General features: G+C 48.6%; 1 protein-coding gene across 1 annotated transcript in view; it reads right to left on the reverse strand.

Annotated features, from left to right (window-relative positions):
• Nucleotides 1–6,545: 6,545 nt before the first annotated feature.
• Nucleotides 6,546–23,774, reverse strand: part of LOC120922023 (cadherin-1-like) — a 58,699-nt gene continuing 41,470 nt past the window's right edge. The window contains exons 10-16 of the mRNA XM_040334559.1: nt 22,275–22,519; nt 15,982–16,124; nt 15,633–15,857; nt 14,303–14,518; nt 12,219–12,307; nt 10,900–11,031; nt 6,546–6,842 (exon numbers count right to left, since the gene is read on the reverse strand). Of these exons, the coding sequence (XP_040190493.1) occupies nt 6,669–6,842; nt 10,900–11,031; nt 12,219–12,307; nt 14,303–14,518; nt 15,633–15,857; nt 15,982–16,124; nt 22,275–22,519 (1,224 nt within the window). The 3' untranslated portion in view covers nt 6,546–6,668. The remainder of the gene's footprint in view (nt 6,843–10,899; nt 11,032–12,218; nt 12,308–14,302; nt 14,519–15,632; nt 15,858–15,981; nt 16,125–22,274; nt 22,520–23,774) is intronic.

The raw sequence follows: 23,774 nt of genomic DNA on the forward strand, positions 1-23,774 counted from the left end.
AATATACGGGACAGACGTTCTGAGGAGAGTGACCCCAATATACGGGACAGACGTTCTGAGGAGAGTGACCCCAATATACGGGACAGACGTTCTGAGGAGAGTGACCCCAATATACGGGACAGACGTTCTGAGGAGAGTGACCCCAATATACGGGACAGACGTTCTGAGAGTGACCCCAATATAGGGGACAGACGTTCTGAGAAGAGTGACCCCAATATACGGGACAGACGTTCTGAGGAGAGTGACCCCAATCTACGGGACAGACGTTCTGAGGAGAGTGACCCCAATATACGGGACAGACGTTCTGAGGAGAGCGACCCTAATATACGGGACAGACGTTCTGAGGAGAGTGACCCCAATATACGGGACAGACATTCTGAGAGTGACCCCAATATACGGGACAGACGTTCTGAGGAGAGTGACCCCAATATACAGGACAGACGTTCTGAGGAGAGTGACCCCAATATACGGGACAGACGTTCTGAGAGTGACCCCAATATACGGGACAGACGTTCTGAGGAGAGTGACCCCAATATACGGGACAGACGTTCTGAGGAGAGTGACCCCAATATACGGGACAGACGTTCTGAGGAGAGTGACCCCAATATACGGGACAGACCTGAGGAGAGTGACCCCCAATATACAGGACAGACGTTCCTAGCAGAGTGACCCCAATATACGGGACAGACGTTCTGAGTGACCCCAATATACGGGACAGACGTTCTGAGAGTGACCCCAATATACGGGACAGACGTTCTGAGGAGAGTGACCCCAATATACGGGACAGACGTTCTGAGGAGAGCGACCCCAATATACGGGACAGACGTTCTGAGGAGAGTGACCCCAATATACGGGACAGACGTTCTGAGGAGAGTGACCCCAATATACGGGACAGACGTTCTGAGGAGAGTGACCCCAATATACGGGACAGACGTTCTGAGGACACGTTTTCTGAGCACTTCGGAGGCCGCAGACTCTATAGATGGAGGACGATTTCTAACTTGCGTTCTATAGATATTCATTACAGATGTGTACACCCCGAGGAGGAGGAGGGTGGTGATGATGATGGGGGTGGTGGTGATGATGGGGGTGGTGATGATGATGATGGAGGTGGTGATGATGATGATGATGATGGGGGTGATGGTGATAAGGATGATGGGGGTGAGACGGCACAGAACATGGAGGACGCTGACCCCGGTCATCACAGTGGCTCACTTTGCACCTCGGTGACATCACAGACCCTTCTTAGACATGATTCGGTCCGATCCTCAGTATTGTGTTCCGCTCGGTGGAGGTGCATTTAGTTGTATAGAGTTTGATACGGGGGGGGGGGGGGGTCGGTACCGGCGGCCCTCCAGCTGTGCGGAAACTACACATCCCATCATTCCTCTGCCTCTGGAAGTCATGTCTGAGGCTGTCAGTCTTGCAGGACCCGATGGGATTTGTAGTCCCGCCGGAGTGTTTGGATTGCCGCCCCCTGTAATGCTTCACCACCTCTGTGATCGGGAAGGGTCACTCGTAGTGTATTATCTGGTGTCCAATGTTCTTCTCAACTGACCTCTAACATGGCGCTTTCTGGGACAATTTAAAAAACAAAAAATAAAAATCGCCTTTTAAAAGGGATGAAAGATCCGTCTGTTATTTCTGATTGTGTTCAATACTTGTAGATACAGTCCGGGCTTCTCCCTCCGTCTATAAAACTCCTCCGGGGTTCCTGCAATACTCCATCAAATGACCTTCAACTTCAAATTGAGGTAAAACTTACAATTCTATACACTCTATTGTAACCTATATAGCTATTGCGTATATGTGTCAATTGTATGTCCCTATAATTAGCCAGTCTAGTATGCTAGGCCTAATGTTATAATGTTAGCTATGAAGACAGATACATTTTCTTAGTAAACAATGTTACATTTATTTCCCAAGAAAATAGGAATACTTCATACTAACAGCTGATATCTAATAGAGCCTATAACAATAAAACTGTACATATACTTAACACGTCCTCTAGGTAGAATCCTTGTTGGATGAGCTCAGATGTTAAAGAGTCTGGGCCTCATGGTTTAGGCCCAAGCCATAAGGCTTCCATGAGGCCCTCACCAGCAGCCCAGGAGCGAAAAGAAGAAAGAGCTCTCTGAAACAGCCCTTTTTACAAAACTCAGTCACAGACTCATTTAAACTACCCCCATTGCCAACCCCCCTTTGCTTCTGGACCAATCGTAGTGTTCACAGGACAATACTCCTCAATAGATTATATTACTGACAGTCCTGCCATACTTGGTCTCTGGGGGCAGTATTGCCCATATCATCTCCATGCGCCCTGGGCCGTCTTTATCATCAATTTCAATGAAGCTTGTATCACACCAGGTGGGCTGGAGCCAAGCCCTTTTGCTATGCAGATTCTGCTTGGGGCCACATTCCTCTGTACCTTTTTAAAACCATGGAACTGCACGTATTGGCCTGAAGGATCTCGGGAATAGGAACCAGATATGTAGAACCTCCAGAAATATTATATTATCTCACATTGCCTTCCAAAACAAATCATTTGTATTTTTCTTTCTATAATCTTTATTAAAAATGTTTACAATTGACCAACAAACAAAAAAGGACCCTTCATACAAATCCCCAATACAGTCACCCATTTTTAGTATTGCATCATAATAAGATTCCTGAACTTCCAATAGGAAGAGTTCCACCTCTAGGATAAAAAAAAGGGGGGGGAGTGTCGCCTTCCTTTCATGGAGAAGGGAACTGTAGACTCCTGTTCTTTGTACTAATATTAATCAATTAATCCCACTCTTCTCATCTGGGTGAAACCGGTCAACAAAACCATGGCAACGTTCTATAAGAAGGTGATTGTGACTTTTCCCACTAGACTGGAATTGGCCCATCCAACAGATGTGGAACTTTACTCTTCTTATATGTCCTGATGGAACCAAGTGTGGTACAGGGTCCCGAAGATGTTGGTAGCCGCATACCTCTCAGTCTCGGATGTTGGCCCTCACATACCTCTCAGTCTCGGATGTTGGCCCTCACATACCTCTCAGTCTCGGATAGATGTTGGCTGTCGCATACCCCTCAGTCTTGGATAGATGTTGGCTGTCGCATACCCCTCAGTCTCGGATAGATGTTGGTAGCCGCATACCTCTCAGTCTCGGATGTTGGCCCTCGCATACCTCTCAGTCTCGGATAGATGTTGGCTGTCGCATACCTCTCAGTCTCGGATAGATATGGGCTGTCGCATACCTCTCAGTCTCGGATAGATGTTGGCTGTCGCATACCTCTCAGTCCCGGATAGATGTTGGCTGTCGCATACCTCTCAGTCTCAGGTAGATGTTGGCTGTCGCATACCTCTGTCTCAGGTAGATGTTGGCTGTCGCATACCTCTCAGTCTCAGGTAGATGTTGGCTGTCGCATACCTCTCAGTCTCAGGTAGATGTTGGCTGTCGCATACCTCTCAGTCTCGGGTAGATGTTGGCTGTCGCATACCCCTCAGTCCCGGATAGATGTTGGCTGTTGCATACCCCTCAGTCTCGGATAGATGTTGGCTGTCGCATACCTCTCAGTCTCAGATGGATGTTGGCTGTCGCATACCCCTCAGTCCCGGATAGATGTTGGCTGTCGCATCAGAACATATAAGAAGAGTAAAGTTCAACATCTGTTGGATGCGGCTAAAGAGCCAATTCCGGTCTAGTGGAAAAAGTCAGAAGCACCTTCTATAGAACGTTGGGGTGAAACAAAACCATGGCGGATGAGAAACAGGCCTCTACCAATTGTAGATGAGAAGAGTTCCATGCTCAATGGGAAGCGTGGTAATATAGTGTATCGGAGTCACTAGGGGCGGAGCCTGGCCTGTACAATCTCTCAGATGATTGGTGTAGGTGGCCCACAAATGGATACAGTGGAACCTTGTATTGTGAGTAACGCGGTTAATGAGATCTCCCCTCGTGGAGGTTCAATGATCATTAGAACGGCATGGAATCCGCCCAGAACTTCACGGGAGAATCTTGTCACTGATCTCAGCTGGGACCATCGTCACCAAGAAAACAATCGGTGACACACTACACCGGGAAGGACTGAAATCCTGCCGCCACCGCAAGGTCCCCCTGATCAGGAAATCACATCCCGTACAGTACAGCCCGTCTGATAATGAAGATCTGAATGATTCCGAGGAGAACTGGGGGAAAGTGTTGTGGTCAGAGGAGACCAAAATCGAGATCTTTTGGAGGAGAAGGAATGCTGACTATGACCCACAAGAACCCCATCCCCCACCGTCATAAATGGAGAACACCCTCCCCCACCGTCATACATGAAGGGGGAAACATTATGCTTTGGGAGTGTTTTTCTGCTAAGGGGACAGGACAACTTCACTGCATCAAAGTGACGATGGGCGGTGCCATGTACCCTCAAATCTTGGGTGAGAACCTCCTTCCATCAGACAGAACACTGAAGATGGGTCATGGACGGGTCTTCCAGCATGACAATGACCCAAAACATCGCCAAGGCAACAAAAGAGCGGCTCAAGAAGAAGCACATGAAGGTCCTGGAGTGACCTAGCCATGCCTCCAGACCTTAATCCCATAGAAAACATGTGGAGGGCTACTTTTACTTTACTATGTTTTGTTTGTTTATTTTATTTTTTCTTTCTTTATTTTTCTCTTTACGACTTAAAGCGGGGATTCACCCTAAAAACCATTTTCTAACATTATGTCCAGCTCACTCTCTACATTGACAGTATGCCGATTTTTTTTTTTTTTTTTGCTGTACATACCTCATACAGCTATTTTCTTCCCCGGCTTCCGGGTAGGGCCTCCCGCGGGAGTGGGCGTTCCTATCCAGCAGGTGATTGACGTGATGACAAAAACGACCTCCCCCGTCACATAAGGAGCGTCACGGGTTCCTGAAAGAAGCCAAACGGCAAGTCGGTGCTATATGGGGCCTGCGCACCGACGTTCAGCTTCTTTCGGCAACTTGTGACGCTCCTTATGCGACGAGGGGAGGTCGTTTTTGTCATCACGTCAATCACCTGCTGGATAGGAACACCCACTCCCGCGGGAGGCCCTACCCGGAAGCCGTGGGGGAAAATAGCTGTACGAAGGTATGTACAGCAAAAAAAATCGGCATACTGTCAATGCAGAGAGTGAGCTGGACGTAATGTTAGAATTTTTTTAGGGTGAACCCCCCGCTTTAATACGTGCAGAGCAGGCGAGGATTGGTCGCTGCTCTATTTGATGGCTCTTTACTTAAAAGACGAATAAAAACCATTGAAACAGAAAACATGTGGAGGGAGCGGAAGGTTCGACTTGAGCAGTTCTGCAAAAGAAGAGCGGCCAAAGTCTAGGGGCCAGATTCAGGAACGTTTTACGCCGGCGTATCGCCGCGTAAGTTAAAAGATGCGCCGTCGTATCTATGCGTGGTATTCTTTAAACAAGTTACGCCTGAATTTTGGTTTAATATGACCGATGTAAGTCTCCTACGCCGTCGTATCTTGGGTGCATATTTACGCTGGCCGCTAGGGGCGCTTCTATTGATTTATGCTTTGAATATGCAAATGACCTAGATACGCTGATTCACAAACGTACTTGCGCCCGGCGCATTACTATACGCTGTTTACGTAAGGCGTACGACCGGCGTAACTTTACTCATAAAGCAGGGGTAAGTCATGTTAAGGTATGGACGTCGGAACAGCCGTCGAAATTTACGCTGTTTATGTAAGTCGTACTTGAATGGGGCTGTGCGTAAGTTACGCTTACGTCATAGGCAGTGTTCGACGTATCTTAGGCATTCTAGCCGACGTGATTTTGAGCATGCGCACTGGGATACGTCCACGGACGGCGCATGTGCCGTTCGTTCGGCCCCTAATTTGCATGGGGTCACGGCTCATTGTAATACAACACGCCCACTGCCTTGATCATTTGAATTAGGCGGGCTTACGCCGGCCCATTTACGCTACGGCGCCGTAACTTGCGGCGCAAGTTCTTTGTGAATACGGTACTCGCTTCTCTAAGTTACGGCGGCATAGCGTATATGAGATGTGCTACACCTGCCTAAAAATACGCCAGTCTTTCTGAATCTGGCCCTAGATGTGTAAAAAGTTAGTAGAGACATCCCATCAAAATTACCGCAAAAGGGGATCCAACAAAATACTGATGGGAGGGGGAGGGGGGGTCCCTCGTCCTCCTTGGTGATTCTGCTTTCTCTGACATGATGGCAGGGCCGCCATCAGGAATTTTGGGGCCCCTTACACAGCTTCAGGCATGGGGGGGGGGGGGTGCTGCCACCTGAAATTGAGAGGGGGGGGGGGCCTTTACAAAACAAAATAAAAATAAATAAAATTATAAAAAAAGGGGGGTAGCCATCCGGGGCCCTTTAATAAAAAATAAACATTTATAAAAAAAATACATAAAAAAAAAGGGGGGGTAGCCATCCGGGCCCTGGGGACCTCTGGGCCTTTGAATTAAAAAAAAAATGTGTCTGTCTTCATTTTAGGGTGCAAAGCAACACAATTGGATTATTGTAGAGGGGGGGGGATGGGTTATTTTCTATACCCGATGTACACAGTGCTGTGCGATGGGGAATGAAGAAGTGATTGGTCCTCCATACTGGCGATGTACACAGTGCTGTGGGATGGCGGCGCTGACACCTCCTGAAGGGTGACAGTGTGCAGATTAGTCCTCGTCTCCTCCATACATGTCCGCCAGCTTGGTGAAGCGCGGCCCCCAGTCATTCAGAGCGCTGTAATCCTGATCCCCGCCGGAGCTGGAGGAGTGCAGGGAGCTGAGAGAGGCGGCGTCCGACCCGCTGCCTTCATAGTCCAACACCAGGAGAGAGTCATATGGAGAGGGGGAGGGGCCATGCCGTCATTTTTTACATTCATTTTATTGTATCTGAAAAATACAAAAGGAAAAAAAAAACATCAATCATCCATCTGTTACACGCTAACTCTGAGAACTACAAAACACCTCCCCTGTGATTGAGATGACAATCTCCCTCTTATGGCGGGGAAACATTTTCTGCTCCTGAGTTCAGATACAATTTAAGGTTCACATAATCTGTACACTTCTACAACACTCAGGGGGAGGGGCTTTGTATTGGCCATGTGACTTTCATTTTAAATCTCATTGGACTACAAACAGAAGGAGGCGGATCCTCATTATCCTGCATTAGATTTGTGAATCCAGCATTTTTCATCCATTCTCTTGCCGTCTCTGTGAATGTAAATCTCCATTTATATAAAGAAGATGCAGCATTCACACCGCCCAGCAAGAGCGCACCCCTCCGTGATTTGAGGCGCACGCTTGAGGTCTTATATGGTGAAGAGTTCTTCTCAGATTCCTGAACTCTGGGAACATGAAATCTGCCGACTCTTTCCTTCTACAAATGGCATTTGTGTGTCTTCCATGTTATCTCAGCCACTAACATCCCATAAATCTGGAGGACTGAGGACATACTGTGAGTGCGGAGCGCCATGGACCGCCCCCTGAGTAGGCGTCATCACCGCCCCCTGAGTAGGGGTCATCCCTCCCCTGAGTAGGCGTCATCCCTCCCCCTGAGTAGGCGTCATCCCTCCCCCTGAGTAGGCGTCATCCCTCCCCCTGAGTAGGCGTCATCCCTCCCCCTGAGTAGGCGTCATCCCTCCCCCTGAGTAGGCGTCATCCCCCCCCCTGAGTAGGCGTCATCCCTCCCCCTGAGTAGGCGTCATCACCGCCCCCTGAGTAGGCGTCATCACCGCCCCCTGAGTAGGCGTCACCGCCCCCTGAGTAGGCGTCATCCCTCCCCCTGAGTAGGCGTCATCCCTCCCCCTGAGTAGGCGTCATCCCTCCCCCTGAGTAGGCGTCACCGCCCCCTGAGTAGGCGTCATCCCTCCCCCTGAGTAGGCGTCATCCCTCCCCCTGAGTAGGCGTCATCCCTCCCCCTGAGTAGGCGTCATCCCTCCCCCTGAGTAGGCGTCATCCCTCCCCCTGAGTAGGCGTCACCGCCCCCTGAGTAGGCGTCATCCCTCCCCCTGAGTAGGCGTCATCCCTCCCCCTGAGTAGGCGTCATCCCTCCCCCTGAGTAGGCGTCACCGCCCCCTGAGTAGGCGTCATCCCTCCCCCTGAGTAGGCGTCATCCCTCCCCCTGAGTAGGAGTCATCCCTCCCCCTGAGTAGGCGTCATCCCTCCCCCTGAGTAGGCGTCATCCCTCCCCCTGAGTAGGCGTCATCCCTCCCCCTGAGTAGGCGTCATCCCTCCCCCTGAGTAGGCGTCACCGCCCCCTGAGTAGGCATCATCCCTCCCCCTGAGTAGGCATCATCCCTCCCCCTGAGTAGGAGTCATCCCTCCCCCTGAGTAGGCGTCATCCCTCCCCCTGAGTAGGCGTCATCCCTGCCCCTGAGTAGGCGTCATCCCTCCCCCTGAGTAGGCGTCATCCCTCCCCCTGAGTAGGAGTCATCCCTCCCCCTGAGTAGGCGTCATCCCTCCCCCTGAGTAGGAGTCATCCCTCCCCCTGAGTAGGCGTCATCTCTCCCCCTGAGTAGGCGTCATCTCTCCCCCTGAGTAGGCGTCATCCCTCCCCCTGAGTAGGAGTCATCCCTCCCCCTGAGTAGGAGTCATCCCTCCCCCTGAGTAGGCGTCATCTCTCCCCCTGAGTAGGCGTCCTCCCTCCCCCTGAGTAGGAGTCATCCCTCCCCCTGAGTAGGCGTCATCCCTCCCCCTGAGTAGGCGTCACCGCCCCCTGAGTAGGCGTCATCCCTCCCCCTGAGTAGGCATCATCCCTCCCCCTGAGTAGGAGTCATCCCTCCCCCTGAGTAGGCGTCATCCCTCCCCCTGAGTAGGCGTCATCCCTCCCCCTGAGTAGGCGTCATCCCTCCCCCTGAGTAGGCGTCATCCCTCCCCCTGAGTAGGCGTCACCGCCCCCTGAGTAGGCATCATCCCTCCCCCTGAGTAGGCATCATCCCTCCCCCTGAGTAGGAGTCATCCCTCCCCCTGAGTAGGCGTCATCCCTCCCCCTGAGTAGGCGTCATCCCTGCCCCTGAGTAGGCGTCATCCCTCCCCCTGAGTAGGCGTCATCCCTCCCCCTGAGTAGGCGTCACCGCCCCCTGAGTAGGCGTCATCCCTCCCCCTGAGTAGGCGTCATCCCTCCCCCTGAGTAGGCGTCATCCCTCCCCCTGAGTAGGCGTCATCCCTCCCCCTGAGTAGGCGTCATCCCTGCCCCTGAGTAGGTGTCATCCCTCCCCCTAAATAGGAGTCATCCCATTGTAATGATACAAAAGGGATCACACCGCCCTCTGCATCCTCCACCACCCAGCGCCAGGAGAAGAAGAGGACCGGCCTGAAGATTTTGGATAAAGGGTACATTATCTGACAAAAGTAAGTACACCCCTCAGTGACATTTCTTGTATCTTTTCATGTGACAACACTGAAGAAATTACACTTTGTATCTCCAATGTTGTGTAGTGAGTGTACAGGGGGGGGAGGAGTGTACAGGGGGGGAGGGGTGTACAGCTTGTATAACAAATAACTCAACACACAGCCATTAATGTCTAAACCGCTGGCAACAAAAGTCAGGACACCCCTAAGTGAAATTAGCCATTTTCCCTTCCCCCCGGTGTCATGTGACTGGTTAGTGTTACAAGGTCTCAGGTGTGATAAATTTGGTGTTATCGCTCTCACTCTCTCATACTGGTCACTGGAAGGACAACATGGCCCCTCATGGCAAAGATCTCTCTGAGGATCTGATATAAAGAATTGTGTCTCTACAGAAAGATGGCCGAGGATATAAGAAGATCGCTGAGACCCTGAGACTGATCTGCAGCGCGGGGGGCGGGACCATCCAGCGGTATAACAGGACGGGTTCCCCTCCCCCGCCTCGCCATGTACGCCGTCGTAAGTCCTAATCTAACCCGTCGTATCTATGCGCCTGGTTCTTAGAATCAGTTACGCATAGATATCCTTTAGGTGTAAGTCTCTTACGCCGTCGGATCTTAACTGCATTTTTTTTTTGACCGCTAGGTGACACTTCCGTCAAATTCCGCGTTGAGTATTCAAATTAGCTAGATACGCGAATTCCCGAACGTACGACTGGCCGACGCAGTAAAGTTACGCCGTTTACGTTAGGCTTTTCCAGGCGTATAGTTGCCCCTGCTATATGAGGCATAAGTGCGGCGTAACAATGTTAAGTATGGCCGCCGTTCCCGCGTCGAAATTTGAAAAATTTACGTCATTTGCGTAAGTCGTCCGTGAGTGGGGCTGGACGTCATTTACGTTCACGTCGAAACCAATAACGTCCTTGCGACGTACTTTGGAGCAATGCACACTGGGAAATGTACATGGACGGCGCATGCGCCGTTCCACAAAAAAACGTCAATCACGTCGGATCACAGTACATTTACATAAAACACGCCCCCCTGATACAAATTTGAATTAGGCAGGCTTACGCCGGCCGATTTACGCTACGCCGCCGCAAGGGAGCAAGTGCTTTGAGAATACAGCACTTGCCCGTGTAAGTTGCGGAGGCGTAACGTAAATCGGATACGTTACGCCGATGCTGAAATACGCCGCTGACTGAGAATCTGGCCCAAAGTGTCATTTCTTCAGTGTTGTCTCATGAAAGGATACAAGAAATGGGACTGAGGGGTGTACTTACTTTTGTCAGATACTGTAAGTACATTAGTAAGAAAGCAGCACATTCCCAGGATGGGGGAGGGGACCTCCGGCGGAGTTCGGCTCGTTGTCGGATGTATAATGTATTGGATGTGAAGTGTGGGGGCCGCCTAGAATGGAACACTGACACAGGGGCCACACATGGGGGCCCCTCTCCTCCCTCTGATCTGGGGTGTGATGGGACCCCCAACATGAGGCTGTACTGCTTCTCCATGCACTGTACACTTCTACAGATGAAGCCGGAAGGATGACTACTTACCTCCTCAATGGAGTCTCCGATCTCATCGGGATTGGCTGGTCTTGGTGGGGAAGGAGGAGTTGTGGTGACATCATCATAAATGGCCCCAGGGCCGGAATCAAGACCAGGGGGAAGCTGGCCGAGTTCTAAACCCTGCGGGGGGTAAAAACAAAGCTCAGTTCTGGTTCTTTAGGAAAATACGAGAAAACCTTTTTCCCTTCTAAGTAAATGATCTGATAATTCCACTGAGCTGAAAGTTAAAATCAGGCTTACAGAGAGAATGGCTGATCTAAAATGTGATGGGGAGGAAGAGCAGAGAGAGCGCTCTGGATGGGTGTCCCCCGGGGGTAAGGGCAGGAAGTGTCCCCGGGGGTAAGGGCAGGAAGTGTCCTCGGGGGTAAGGGCAGGAAGTGTCCCCGGGGGTAAGGGCAAGAAGTGTCCCCGGGGATAAGGGCAAGAAGTGTCCCCGGGGATAAGGTCAGGAAGTGGTCCTGGGGTAAGGGCAGCAAGTGTCCCCGGGGGTAAGGGCAGGAAGTGTCCTCGGGGGTAAGGGCAGGAAGTGTCCCCGGGGGTAAGGGCAAGAAGTGTCCCCGGGGATAAGGGCAAGAAGTGTCCCCGGGGATAAGGGCAAGAAGTGTCCCCGGGGATAAGGGCAGGAAGTGTCCCCGGGGGTAAGGTCAGGAAGTGGTCCTGGGGTAAGGGCAGCAAGTGTCCCCGGGGGTAAGGGCAGGAAGTAGGGTTGCCACCTCATCCCTTTAAAACAGAACACATATGAATTACACAGGTTCTGTGGCTAATTAAGGTGGTAATTGAACTCAAGTGGAACCTTATCTAAATTAAATTAGCCTCAGAACCGTGTAATTCATATGTGTTCTGTTTTAAAGGGATGAGGTGGCAACCCTAGCAGGAAGTGTCCCCGGGGGTAAGGGCAGGAAGTGGTCCTGGGGTAAGGGCAGGAAATGTCCCCGGGGGTAAGGGCAGGAAGTGTCCCCGGGGGTAAGGGCAGCCCTAAAGTGGTGCAGTAGCACATTTTATTCTGTCACATTGCTTCTTTTTTTTTTAACAAACTTTATTTGAAGTGCACAGACAGACACTTCCTTCCTATCACTGCAGAGACGCGTCGGTGCAGTGACATGCGGGAGCGAGGGGAATGGCGCGATATTATCTCTGCCCATCGTGTGATTGGCCCTCAGGAAGAGGAAAGCCGTCTGTTCTAAACAACAATTTAACATTTGACCCAAAGGGGGGCTACAAGGGGGGGGGGGGTGAAGGGGGTAAATCTGCCCCAGACCTCCAGACATTAAAGAGGAAATTCAGCAATAAACCCGAATGTGTCGCACCTGATTCTCCTCCTCGCCGCCTTCCTGCTGACGCGTTTTGAGAGGCAGAAGAGGTTCCTTCATAAACAGCAGAAGCAGCAAAATCAGTACTATGGGGGGAGGGGAGACACATCGTTATTCCAGATCCACGGAGAACCGGCAAATGTTTGTATCTAACGTCAGAACCGGATATTATTATTATTATTATTAGTATATTATTATTATTATTATTATTATATTATTATTATTATTATATTATTATTATTATTATTATTATTATTATTTTATTATTATTATTATTATATTATTATTATTTATTATTATTATTATTTTATTATTATTATTATATTATTATTATTATATTATTATATTATTATTATTATTATTATTATTATATTATTATTATATTATTATTATTATTATTATTATTATTATTATATTATTATTATTATTATTATTATTATTATTATATTATTATTATTATTATTATATTATTATTATTATTATATTATTATTATTATTATTATTATTATTATATTATTATTATTATTATTATTATTATTATTATTATTATATTATTATTATTATATTATTATTATTATTATTATTATTATTATTATTATTATATTATTATTATTATTATTATTATTATATTATTATTATTATTATTATTATTATTATATTATTATTATTATATTATTATTATTATTATATTATTATTATTATTATTATATTATTATTATTATTATATTATTATTATTATTATTATTATATTATTATTATTATTATTATTACACCACTGATCTCTATAGGCTTCCTGCTCTTGTGCCAAGTCTCCATTTAACCACTTCAGCCCGGGAAGAATTTACCCCCTCCCTGACCAGGCCCCTTTTTGCAGGTGCTATAACGCTGAAAATAGCTCCCTGAAAAAGCGGCTCCATTCACTCCGATGTGAAACCCCCGACACGGGGCGATGCGCTGGCAGGGCGGTAAAAAAAAGTCCTGCTAGCCGCATCTTTAAGGCGCTGTGAGAGCGGTGAATACACCTCCCCCCCCCCCACTAAAGCGCGCCTGCCCATTAAAATCAATAGGCAGCGCCTCCTAACCGCCCGCAAAGCGCCGCTGCGGTTTTAACCCTTTTTCACCCGCTAGCAGTCGAATAGCGCTGCGAAATTGACAGTAAATCACTGCTAAAAATTATTTTGGTGGTATTTGATCGCCTCTTTTTATTTTTTGCGCTATAAACAAATATAGAGACAATTTTGAAAAAAAGCAATATTTTTTACTTGTTGCTGTAAGAAATATCCCCCAAAAACATATTTTGTCCCCGGACCACGTCTGTCCCCGGGATTGTCCCCGGATTGAGGACACTGTCCCCGGACTAAGCCTGTCCCCGGGATTGTCCCCGGATTGAGGACACTGTCCCCGGACCAAGCCTGTCCCCGGTTTTGTCCCCGGATTGAGGACACTGTCCCCGGACCACGTCTGTCCCCGGTTTTGTCCCCGGACCACGTCTGTCCCCGGGATTGTCCCCGGATTAAGGACACTGTCCCCGGACTAAGCCTGTCCCCGGACTGAGGACACTATCTGCCCCCGGTTTTCCAGCGGACTTGATGTCCACCAGTACCCGCCGATCGTTCTGTACAAAGGCAGAATGGCGGTCTGTCTATGTAAACAAGGCAGATCGCCGTTCTTTCAGTATGGAAGACGTGGATCCTGTGTTCCTGCAAATCAGAGACAGGAATCTCAGCCTTCCTTTAGAAAAAGCCCCTCCCCCACAGTGAGAAAACACTTGTTAGGCACACATTTAACCCCAATAGTACAGTGACAGTGCATATTTTTAGCACTGATCACTGTATTGGTGTCACTGGTTACCACAAAGGTGTAAAAAGTGTCACTTAGTGTCAAATGTGTCCACCGCAATGTCGCAGTCCCCCTATCTATGGCCAGCAGATGAAGGGAATGTGTAGGCCGTGGGAGCCGCCCCCCCCCCCATCCCATCCCCCGAGCACTAATACTACTTACTGAGAAGAGCCAGGATACCCCGTAGGCCGTGGGAGTCGCCCCCCCCCCCATCCCCTCCCCCGAGCACTAATACTACTTACTGAGAAGAGCCAGGATACCCCCGAGGATGCCCAGGATGACAGGGATGCCCAGACCTCCAGCCAATACCTTCGGACTGTCACAGTTATTCTCGGTTGTACATTGGCACACTTGCATTTTCAGCATAGTTGTGTTGGATAAATCGCCGCCATCGGCGATAGTGACGGGTATAATATACATGTCTTCAGCCAGTTCCCTGCTTGGCTTAATCAGAAATTCTGTACAAAAAAAAACAACAATTTCTCAAAGAGGGAAACAATATACACTCTACAGGTCTTAGTGATCCCTGCACTCTGAGTGTAATGCACTCCTGATCTCTGCACTCTGAGTGTAACGCACTCCTGATGCCTGCACTCTGAGTGTAACGCACTCCTGATCCCTGCACTCTGAGTGTAACGCACTCCTCATCCCTGCACTCTGAGTGTAACACACTCCTGATCCCTGCATTCTGAGTGTAACACACTCCTGATCCCTGCATTCTGAGTGTAACGCACTCCTGATCTCTGCACTCTGAGAGTAACGCACTCCTGATCTCTGCACTCTGAGTGTAACGCACTCCTGATCCCTGCACTCTGAGTGTAACGCACTCCTGATCCCTGCACTCTGAGTGTAACGCACTCCTGATCTCTGCACTCTGAGCGTAACGCACTCCTGATCCCTGCATTCTGAGTGTAACGCACTCCTGATCCCTGCATTCTGAGTGTAACGCACTCCTGATCCCTGCACTCTGAGTGTAACGCACTCCTGATCCCTGCACTCTGAGTGTAACACACTCCTGATCCCTGCACTCTGAGTGTAACGCACTCCTGATCTCTGCACTCTGAGTGTAACGCACTCCTGATCCCTGCATTCTGAGTGTAACGCACTCCTGATCTCTGCACTCTGAGCGTAACGCACTCCTGATCCCTGCACTCTGAGTGTAACGCACTCCTGATCCCTGCACTCTGAGTGTAACGCACTCCTGATCCCTGCACTCTGAGTGTAACACACTCCTGATCCCTGCACTCTGAGTGTAACGCACTCCTGATCTCTGCACTCTGAGTGTAACGCACTCCTGATCCCTGCATTCTGAGTGTAACGCACTCCTGATCCCTGCACTCTGAGTGTAACGCACTCCTGATCCCTGCATTCTGAGTGTAACGCACTCCTGATCCCTGCACTCTGAGCGTAACGCACTCCTGATCCCTGCACTCTGAGTGTAACGTCATCAGTATTGTTCAAGTAGATCTCCATCTCTCTAAGGTCGCCTACCCTGATCTAGAATGTTCTACCAGCCATGAGAACCCTGCGCATGCGCACACAAATATCTATAACCGACGTGTGGAAACTTACGATCATTCTGCACGTCGATCGTCCAGTTGTCACGAGCTTCGCGGCTCACTTGCGCCCTGTAGGGGGCTGTAAAGGGGGGCAGATCTCTGTCAATAATTTTAATAGATAGGGGGTCCTGATTCTTCAGGCAGTATACGGCGTCTCGATATTCCAGCTCCGGTCCGTTATCATTCACATCTTCAAGTGTGATCTGAAGGGTGCCGGTCCCGGTGGTTGGGGGAGAACCTGGAGGAACCAAAATATATATTAAAGAAATCCACATTCTGTATGGCGATTGTTTTACAGCATCTGCAACGTCCAGAAACCATCAGATGTCCTCGGAGACGTCGGAAACTTGAGGAACACTCACCATTGTCCACAGCCAAGACGATGGCTTTATAAACGTTGTTCTTCACAAACACGGACTCTCGATCTAACTGTCCGTTTCCTGTGATGATTCCATTGTCCGGGTTCACGCTGAGCCACCAGGCCGGGTCATTACCTATCTTATAGCTGCAGGAAAACAGGTAAAAAGTTTGTCATGACCAACGTCTGACGTGCCGTATTTGGGGCGGGGTTCACATTTCACGCATCTCTTTATCAGATATAAGATGGACCATTGGACTTACATTGTGGATCATTTTTCAACTTGTATCTTTATGCCATTTGTTTTTAAAACCATTCTGTTATATATGTTATTTTCTACTCGACAAATAAAATCATTTTGTATAAAATACTCTACTCTAACTATTGTTGCCTCAACAGCCCCACATTGGGGGATTCCTCGCCTTTTCCTAAATCTTCTCATTGGACATTCTGGAACTATAAAACATCACAAAATTCAGCAACTTTCTTTTTGGCTTTGGGTAAAGCGAGGAAACATTTCACTCACTTCCTGTCCCCTGTGAGAAGTTTCAATCCTTCACTCCAGGTGTAACCAGGTGCTGGGCTACAACATGTCCTTTGATGCTCCGCTCTGCACCTATACCCCATTGGTACCGCCCCTGTGCCATATGTATGTTACACACCTACTGCCACCATACTGTATGCTGGTTTACTAAGGGTGCATTCACAACACGATTTTGTCATCCGTTTTTTACTCACGATTTTAACTTTAAAATCGTACAAATCTGTATGGCAAAACGGATCCATTCACTGCCATTCATTAATTTAGGTCCCCAAGTGCATCCGATTTGATCCGCATACGATTTAATACGATTTAAAATCGTATCAAAAAACGTGTCTGCCCACGATTTTTGGTCCTGATTTGAAATCGTATTACAATCGTGTCCGTTTTTTTTTTTATATTGTGGTCAATGTAAATCGTACTAAATCGGATGACTGTGTGATAAATCGTACCCGATTTTTTTATTACTAGGGTTGAGCGAACCCGAACGGAGGTCCCCGCAAATTCAATAACCAGACCCTTTAGGTCTGGTATGGATATTCAGGGGAACCCCGCCGTCAATTTAAAACAAAAATGACGTGCGGTTCCCGGTAAATATCCATAACCAGACCCATTATCCGAGCACGTTAACCTGGCCGGCCGCAGAAAAGAGGGGGGGACAGAGTGCGGCCCCCCCCTCTCCTGAACCGCACCAGGCCACATGCCCTCAACATGGGGAGGATGTCCCCATGTTGATGGGGACAAGGGTCTCATCCCCACAACCCTTGCCCGGTGGTTGTGGGGGTCTGCGGGCGGGGGGCTTATCAGAATCTGGAAGACCCCTTTAACAAAGGGGACCCCCAGATCCTGACCCCCCCCCTGTGTGAAATGGTAATGGGGTACACTGTACCTCTACCATTTCACGAAGGAAGTAAAAAGTATTGTAAAAAAACACACTGACACAAAAGTATAAAGTCCTTTATTAAAAAAAAAAAAAAAACTCCAGCGCTGAAAAATCCACTCGTTCCCGGCTTCCAGCGTTGTCCTGATCCTGCGACGGGTGCGGGTGATCTCCCGCGATGAGAAGATCCAGCGTCGGGTGATCTCCGCTCCGGCGATGTGAAGATCCATCCAGCGCAGCATCCCGGACCTCCTCTCACCGCTGGGCACAGCCCAGCGAATGAGCGGCTGAAGCGGTGACATTTCTTATATAGAGGAGGCAGAGCCACCCGTCACGTGACCCCGCCCCCTCTGACGTACCCTCTGCTACGTCACTGGGGAAGACCATGAAGAGGAAAGGTCTTTCCTCTTCTTGGTCTTTCCTCTTCTTGGTCTTCCCCAGTGATGTAGCAGAGGGTGCGTCAGAGGGTGCGGGGTCACGTGACGGGTGGCTCTGCCTCCTCTATATAAGAAATGTCACTGCTTCAGCCGCTCATTCGCTGGGCTGTGCCCAGCGGTGAGAGGAGGTCCGGGATGCTGCTGCATTATTTAAAATCAGGATCCGATTTTTTAGTGAAAATTTTGACATACGATTACATACGATTTTGTCACATACGATTCCATCCGATTTAACGGTCCGTTTATCGGATGGTAAAATCGTGGTGTGAACCTAGCCTAAGCGTGTTATTAAGTGTACCAACGCTTCTTCAAGGACCCCGACAATAGCCGGCAGAGGAACAACTTAAAGGAACTGCCCAGGACACCTTTGCTGCCATTGTGCTAGGTGTCCTTAAGGGGGGGGTGGGCTCCCTCCCTCCAGGCTCGCCTACCCTCTACCTATCCGTTAGAATGCATGTGCTTCTACTTTGGAGGTTCTCATAAATTTACAAGAGTTAGGACTGCAGATAATACCGGGGTGCCTTGAAACGGCTCCCCAGCTTATGCTGTTATTACCGCAGACTAGCGGTAATAACCGCAGACGCGGACGCTAGCGGATGCTCCATCCACTAACGGACGCGATCCCATAGGGATTCATTACAAGTCCGTTAATGGACTTGTAATGAACGGACGAACGGTCCGTGTGTGTGAAAGGACCCTAAAAGACAATGGGTTAGATTCAGAGAGAGTTACGCTGGGGTATCAATAAATACACCGTCGTAACTCTGAATCTATGCCGTCGTAAATTTACGCGTATTCTGGAAACCAGATACGCTTAAATTGGGCTAAGATACGAGCGGCGTAAGTCTCCTACGCCATCGTATGTTAGGGTGCATATTTACGCTGGCCGCTAGGTGGCGCTTCCGTCAATTTCAGCGTAGAATATGCAAATGAGCTGGATACGCCGATTCAGAAACGTACGTGCGCCTGGCGGATTTTTTAACGTCGTTTGCGTAAGGCTTTTTCCGGCGTCACGTTACTCCTGCTATATGAGGCATAGCCAATGTTAAGTATGGACGCCGTTCCCGCGTCGAATTTTTTAAATTTTACGTTGTTTGCGTAAGTCGTTCTCGAATATGGCTTTGCGTAAATTACGTTCACGTCTAAAGCAGACGATTTGCGGCGTAATTTCGAGCATGTGCACTGGAATTCTTTCACGAACGGCGCATGCGCCGTTCGTTAGAGATGTCATTTATGTGGGGTCATGTTTCATTTACATAAAACACGCCCATCTCTTCAGAATTTGAATTCGGCGCGCTTACGCCGGCAGATTTACGCTACGCCGCCGCAACGTACGGAGCAAGTGCTTTGTGAATACTGCACTTGCCTCTCTAAATTGCGGCGGCGTAGCGTAAATAACATACGCTACACCCGCACAAACTTACGGCAGGCTACCTGAATCTAGCCCATTATTAATAATAATAATAATAAAAAATGTAATAAAAAATTGTAAAAAATATATATATATAAAAAAAAAAATTAATAAAAAAAAAAAAAATCTACTTACACTGCCCTACTGACACCATCCTCTGCCCTACTGACACCAATCTCTGCCCTACTGACACCATCCTCTGCCCTACTGACACCAATCTCTGCCCTACTGACCCCAATCTCTGCCTATCTGACCCCAATCTCTGCCCTACTGACACCAATCTCTGCCCTACTGACCCCAATCTCTGCCCTACTGACACCAATCTCTGCCCTACTGACCCCAATCTCTGCCCTACTGACACCAATCTCTGCCCTACTGACACCAATCTCTGCCCTACTGACACCAATCTCTGCCCTACTGACCCCAATCTCTGCCCTACTGACCCCAATCTCTGCCCTACTGACCCCAATCTCTGCCCTACTGACACCAATCTCTGCCCTACTGACCCCAATCTCTGCCCTACTGACACCAATCTCTGCCCTACTGACCCCAATCTCTGCCCTACTGACACCAATCTCTGCCCTACTGACACCAATCTCTGCCCTACTGACACCAATCTCTGCCCTACTGACCCCAATCTCTGCCCTACTGACACCAATCTCTGCCCTACTGACACCAATCTCTGCCCTACTGACCCCAATCTCTGCCCTACTGACCCCAATCTCTGCCCTACTGACCCCAATCTCTGCCCTACTGACACCAATCTCTGCCCTACTGACCCCAATCTCTGCCCTACTGACACCAATCTCTGCCCTACTGACACCATCCTCTGCCCTACTGACACCAATCTCTGCCCTACTGACCCCAATCTCTGCCCTACTGACACCAATCTCTGCCCTACTGACACCAATCTCTGCCCTACTGACACCAATCTCTGCCCTACTGACCCCAATCTCTGCCCTACTGACACCAATCTCTGCCCTACTGACACCAATCTCTGCCCTACTGACACCAATCTCTGCCCTACTGACACCAATCTCTGCCCTACTGACCCCAATCTCTGCCCTACTGACACCAATCTCTGCCCTACTGACCCCAATCTCTGCCCTACTGACACCAATCTCTGCCCTACTGACACCAATCTCTGCCCTACTGACACTGTCCATTGCTGTACTGACACTGTTAGTATACATGCACACGCATATGTATGTAAATGTTGGGGTGCACACCCTAATGCTATAGGCTGCGCACACCTATGTCCGGCTCCTTATTACTCCTCATCCTGTGTGTTACCTCCATTGTTCATTCAGTTTTATACTTTGTTACCAACCTTGTTTAGTGACAATATATTAAGTTATTACTTTTACTTACTTGCTTAGTTCTTGTTTCTCTGACAAAGCGTTACTGCGGAGTGCCAAGTGTAACTTTCCGTAATTTCCTGTGATATTGAGACTTTATATTTTTGTGGCGCCCTCTAGTGTGCTACTAGATTAGTACAGACAAATTCCTTACTGCAGGTCAGGCTGGGTGGCTCTATAGAGGAAGGTACCTCTCCCTGGATCTGGAAGTTTGGAGAAACTTCTAGAAGTTAGTGGGTAGAGTTGGGAGCAGTTTCTATGGAGGAGGTGGAGATACTCCTGTCTGCAGATCACAACACACTGTGTTATTATATAAAGGGGACGGAGAGTTTCTAGTCCTTGAGGGACTTTTGCTTTTGATCACCAAAGCCTGTCAGTGTCTGGGGAGGAGGACAGTTCTGAGTTTTGTACACGGGGGGGGGGGGGGGGGGGGGAGTTGTCCCCTTTTAGTGTGTCAGTCAAGCTGGATATTCCATAATTCCTATTCCCCATCCATGTTATTACCCCTAATAAAACAACAAAGCCAAGCTTGAAAAAGACTGTTCCTTGTGTCTGGATGGAAGTGAAAAATGCATGTTGCCTGGCTGTGCAGGAGTATGGGAACCAGTTATCAGCGGCCCCTGCGGGGGTAGTGCTACACATTCTACATGGTGTGTGAGAGGGGCTGAGGTTCTTGAGAGGGTCCAGGCAAGGAATAGAGGACTCATGCTATCCATCGGCTCCCATGGGGGTAGCACGGCAGGTGTTTTTGGTTTTGTGGCCCCATTGAGGTGAAATGAAGTGAGGGGGTCTCCTTATCTGGGACACACAGAAATAAAACCCATAATACGCCTCGTGCACACCACCCGTTCTCTCGGCATTAAAAATAAACAACGTTTTTCCCGACGGGATTCCTCTCAGGCTGCCTTGCAGACACACCTTCAGGCCAAATCCCGCCCCCGTCCAAAGCGCGGCGACGTCACCACGTGTGACGGGACTATAAAGGGGAAGTTCCATTCCAACGGCGCCACCCTTGGGGCTGCTTTTGCTGATCCTCGTGTTAGTAAAAGTTTGGCGAGAGATGATTTGCTCTTTTCAGTCCGTTACAGCATACACACGACCGGAAAAAGTCCACCGGGAAAAAGTCCGCCGGGAATCCTTTCCCAATGTATTCAAAACTAAATAAACCACTTTGGCCGGCATTGGTCTTTACTGGGCTGGCAGAGACCTGCCCACCAACGTCACCAGCTGTGGCTGTATCAAGCTTTTGGGTGAGGCCTTAGGCAGAGCTGCATGGCGGGCGCTTTATAATGGGAAGATGTAGAAATGTGAAGGATGATGGATGATGTAGGTGTAGTGGTTAGCACTTTCATCTAGCAGCAATAGGGTCGCTGGTTCGAATCCCAACCGCGACACCATCTGCTTGGAGTTTTCATGTTCTCCCTGTGCATGCGTGGGTTTCCTCTGGGTATTCCGGTTTCCTCCCACACTCTAAAGGCATGCTGGTAGGTTAATTGGCCCAGTATGTATATATGTGTGTCCCAAGCGTGTTGAGATCCTACGGGGTAAATGACCGCACCAGCCAGAAAGACATTCAGTTTGCATGTGTAGCGCTATACAAGTCATTCACTCACTCAAGATGTAGAAGGTTGTCGGGTTTTAGTGTCGGAAATCTTACAATCACCACTTACGTGATCTTTTGAATCTGCATCTTGTCGGGGTCCTGAGCCGTGTAGGACGCCACCTCTTGGCCGCTCGGCAGATCCTCCCGGACAGTGACATTCTTCACTGGTGGTACGAAGATCGGAGCCTCATTCACATCCTCCACATCCACCATGACGGTGGCGGTAGAAGTTACCAGCGGTACAGAAAATCCGGCTTTGTTGGTGGCCGCTACCAACAGGATGTATTGTTTCTTCGTCTCAAAGTCCAGTCCCTGCAATCAGGAGGAAATGATTGATTGACGGCTAAACCTCAAAGCCTTATAGCCGATCGATCTCGTGCATCGATTATTATTATTATTATTATTATTATTATTGGGCATTACATAGGCAGGCTCTGCTTCCTGCTTAGAGGAGATAACCAGTGCAGATCCCAATGCAAGTCTACAAGTGATACAAGTGATTCCCCAGATGAAGACACGTGATCCCGTGTCGTAACGCGTAGGGATTGGACGGACGGACATACACCTGGAGTGACGTAAGCTGGCGCTGTGGACGCCGCTCGTTTTAAATTTGCTGCACGATCTTTTGTTGTTTTTTGATGTAAGCACAGGTTTTTTCAACATTAAATACCCCTGAGCCTTACAGTATTTCACGATTGGAGCCTCCTTTTGTTCCCCCTTTTTTAATTTGGTACGAGCATTGCCTGGATTAGCTGAGGGACGTGTATCTGCGGTTCAGGAGGACTGGCTGAGATCACTCATAGAAGACTGCCACTGAGGCTTATACTGGATGCCCCTTACTACTGATCTTGAGGTAAGAGTCCTGTGAGCCTAGGGAGGGATGTGTGCATACATCGGTCAACAACCCCTATCTCACTAAGTGGAAACTCGGCAACATCAGCAGTTCCATTTGGGCAGCCTCTTGATTTCATTTAATATAGGACTATTTGGCACTTATCACTTTATTATTCCCTTTGTGATATTATCACTTATTTATTCACATCTTTTGGGACTTTTTTGTACCTTTATTTGATTCATCCACATATTGAGCTTGTGAGCTCTCCTGTTTTATTAACTTATTGTATTCACACATTTTGCACTTACCATGTCTGTGTGAGATGTTGCGCAGAACCCCATTTTATTCAGTCTCTATGGACAGTCTATATACAGTCTCTATATACAGTCTCTATATACAGTCTCTATATACAGTCTCTATATACAGTCTCTATATACAGTCTCTATGTACAGTCTATATACAGTCTCTATGGACAGTCTATATACAGTCTCTATGGACAGTCTATATACAGTCTCTATGGACAGTCTATATACAGTCTCTATGTACAGTCTATGTACAGTCTCTATGGACAGTCTATATACAGTCTCTATGTACAGTCTATATACAGTCTCTATGTACAGTCTATATACAGTCTCTATGTACAGTCTATATACAGTCTCTATGGACAGTCTATATACAGTCTCTATTTACAGCTCCAACGTCTTCCTCCAGCACACACTTGCTTGTTGCAGC

Source organism: Rana temporaria, unplaced genomic scaffold (assembly GCF_905171775.1).
Source record: "Rana temporaria unplaced genomic scaffold, aRanTem1.1, whole genome shotgun sequence".
NCBI lineage: Eukaryota > Metazoa > Chordata > Amphibia > Anura > Ranidae > Rana > Rana temporaria.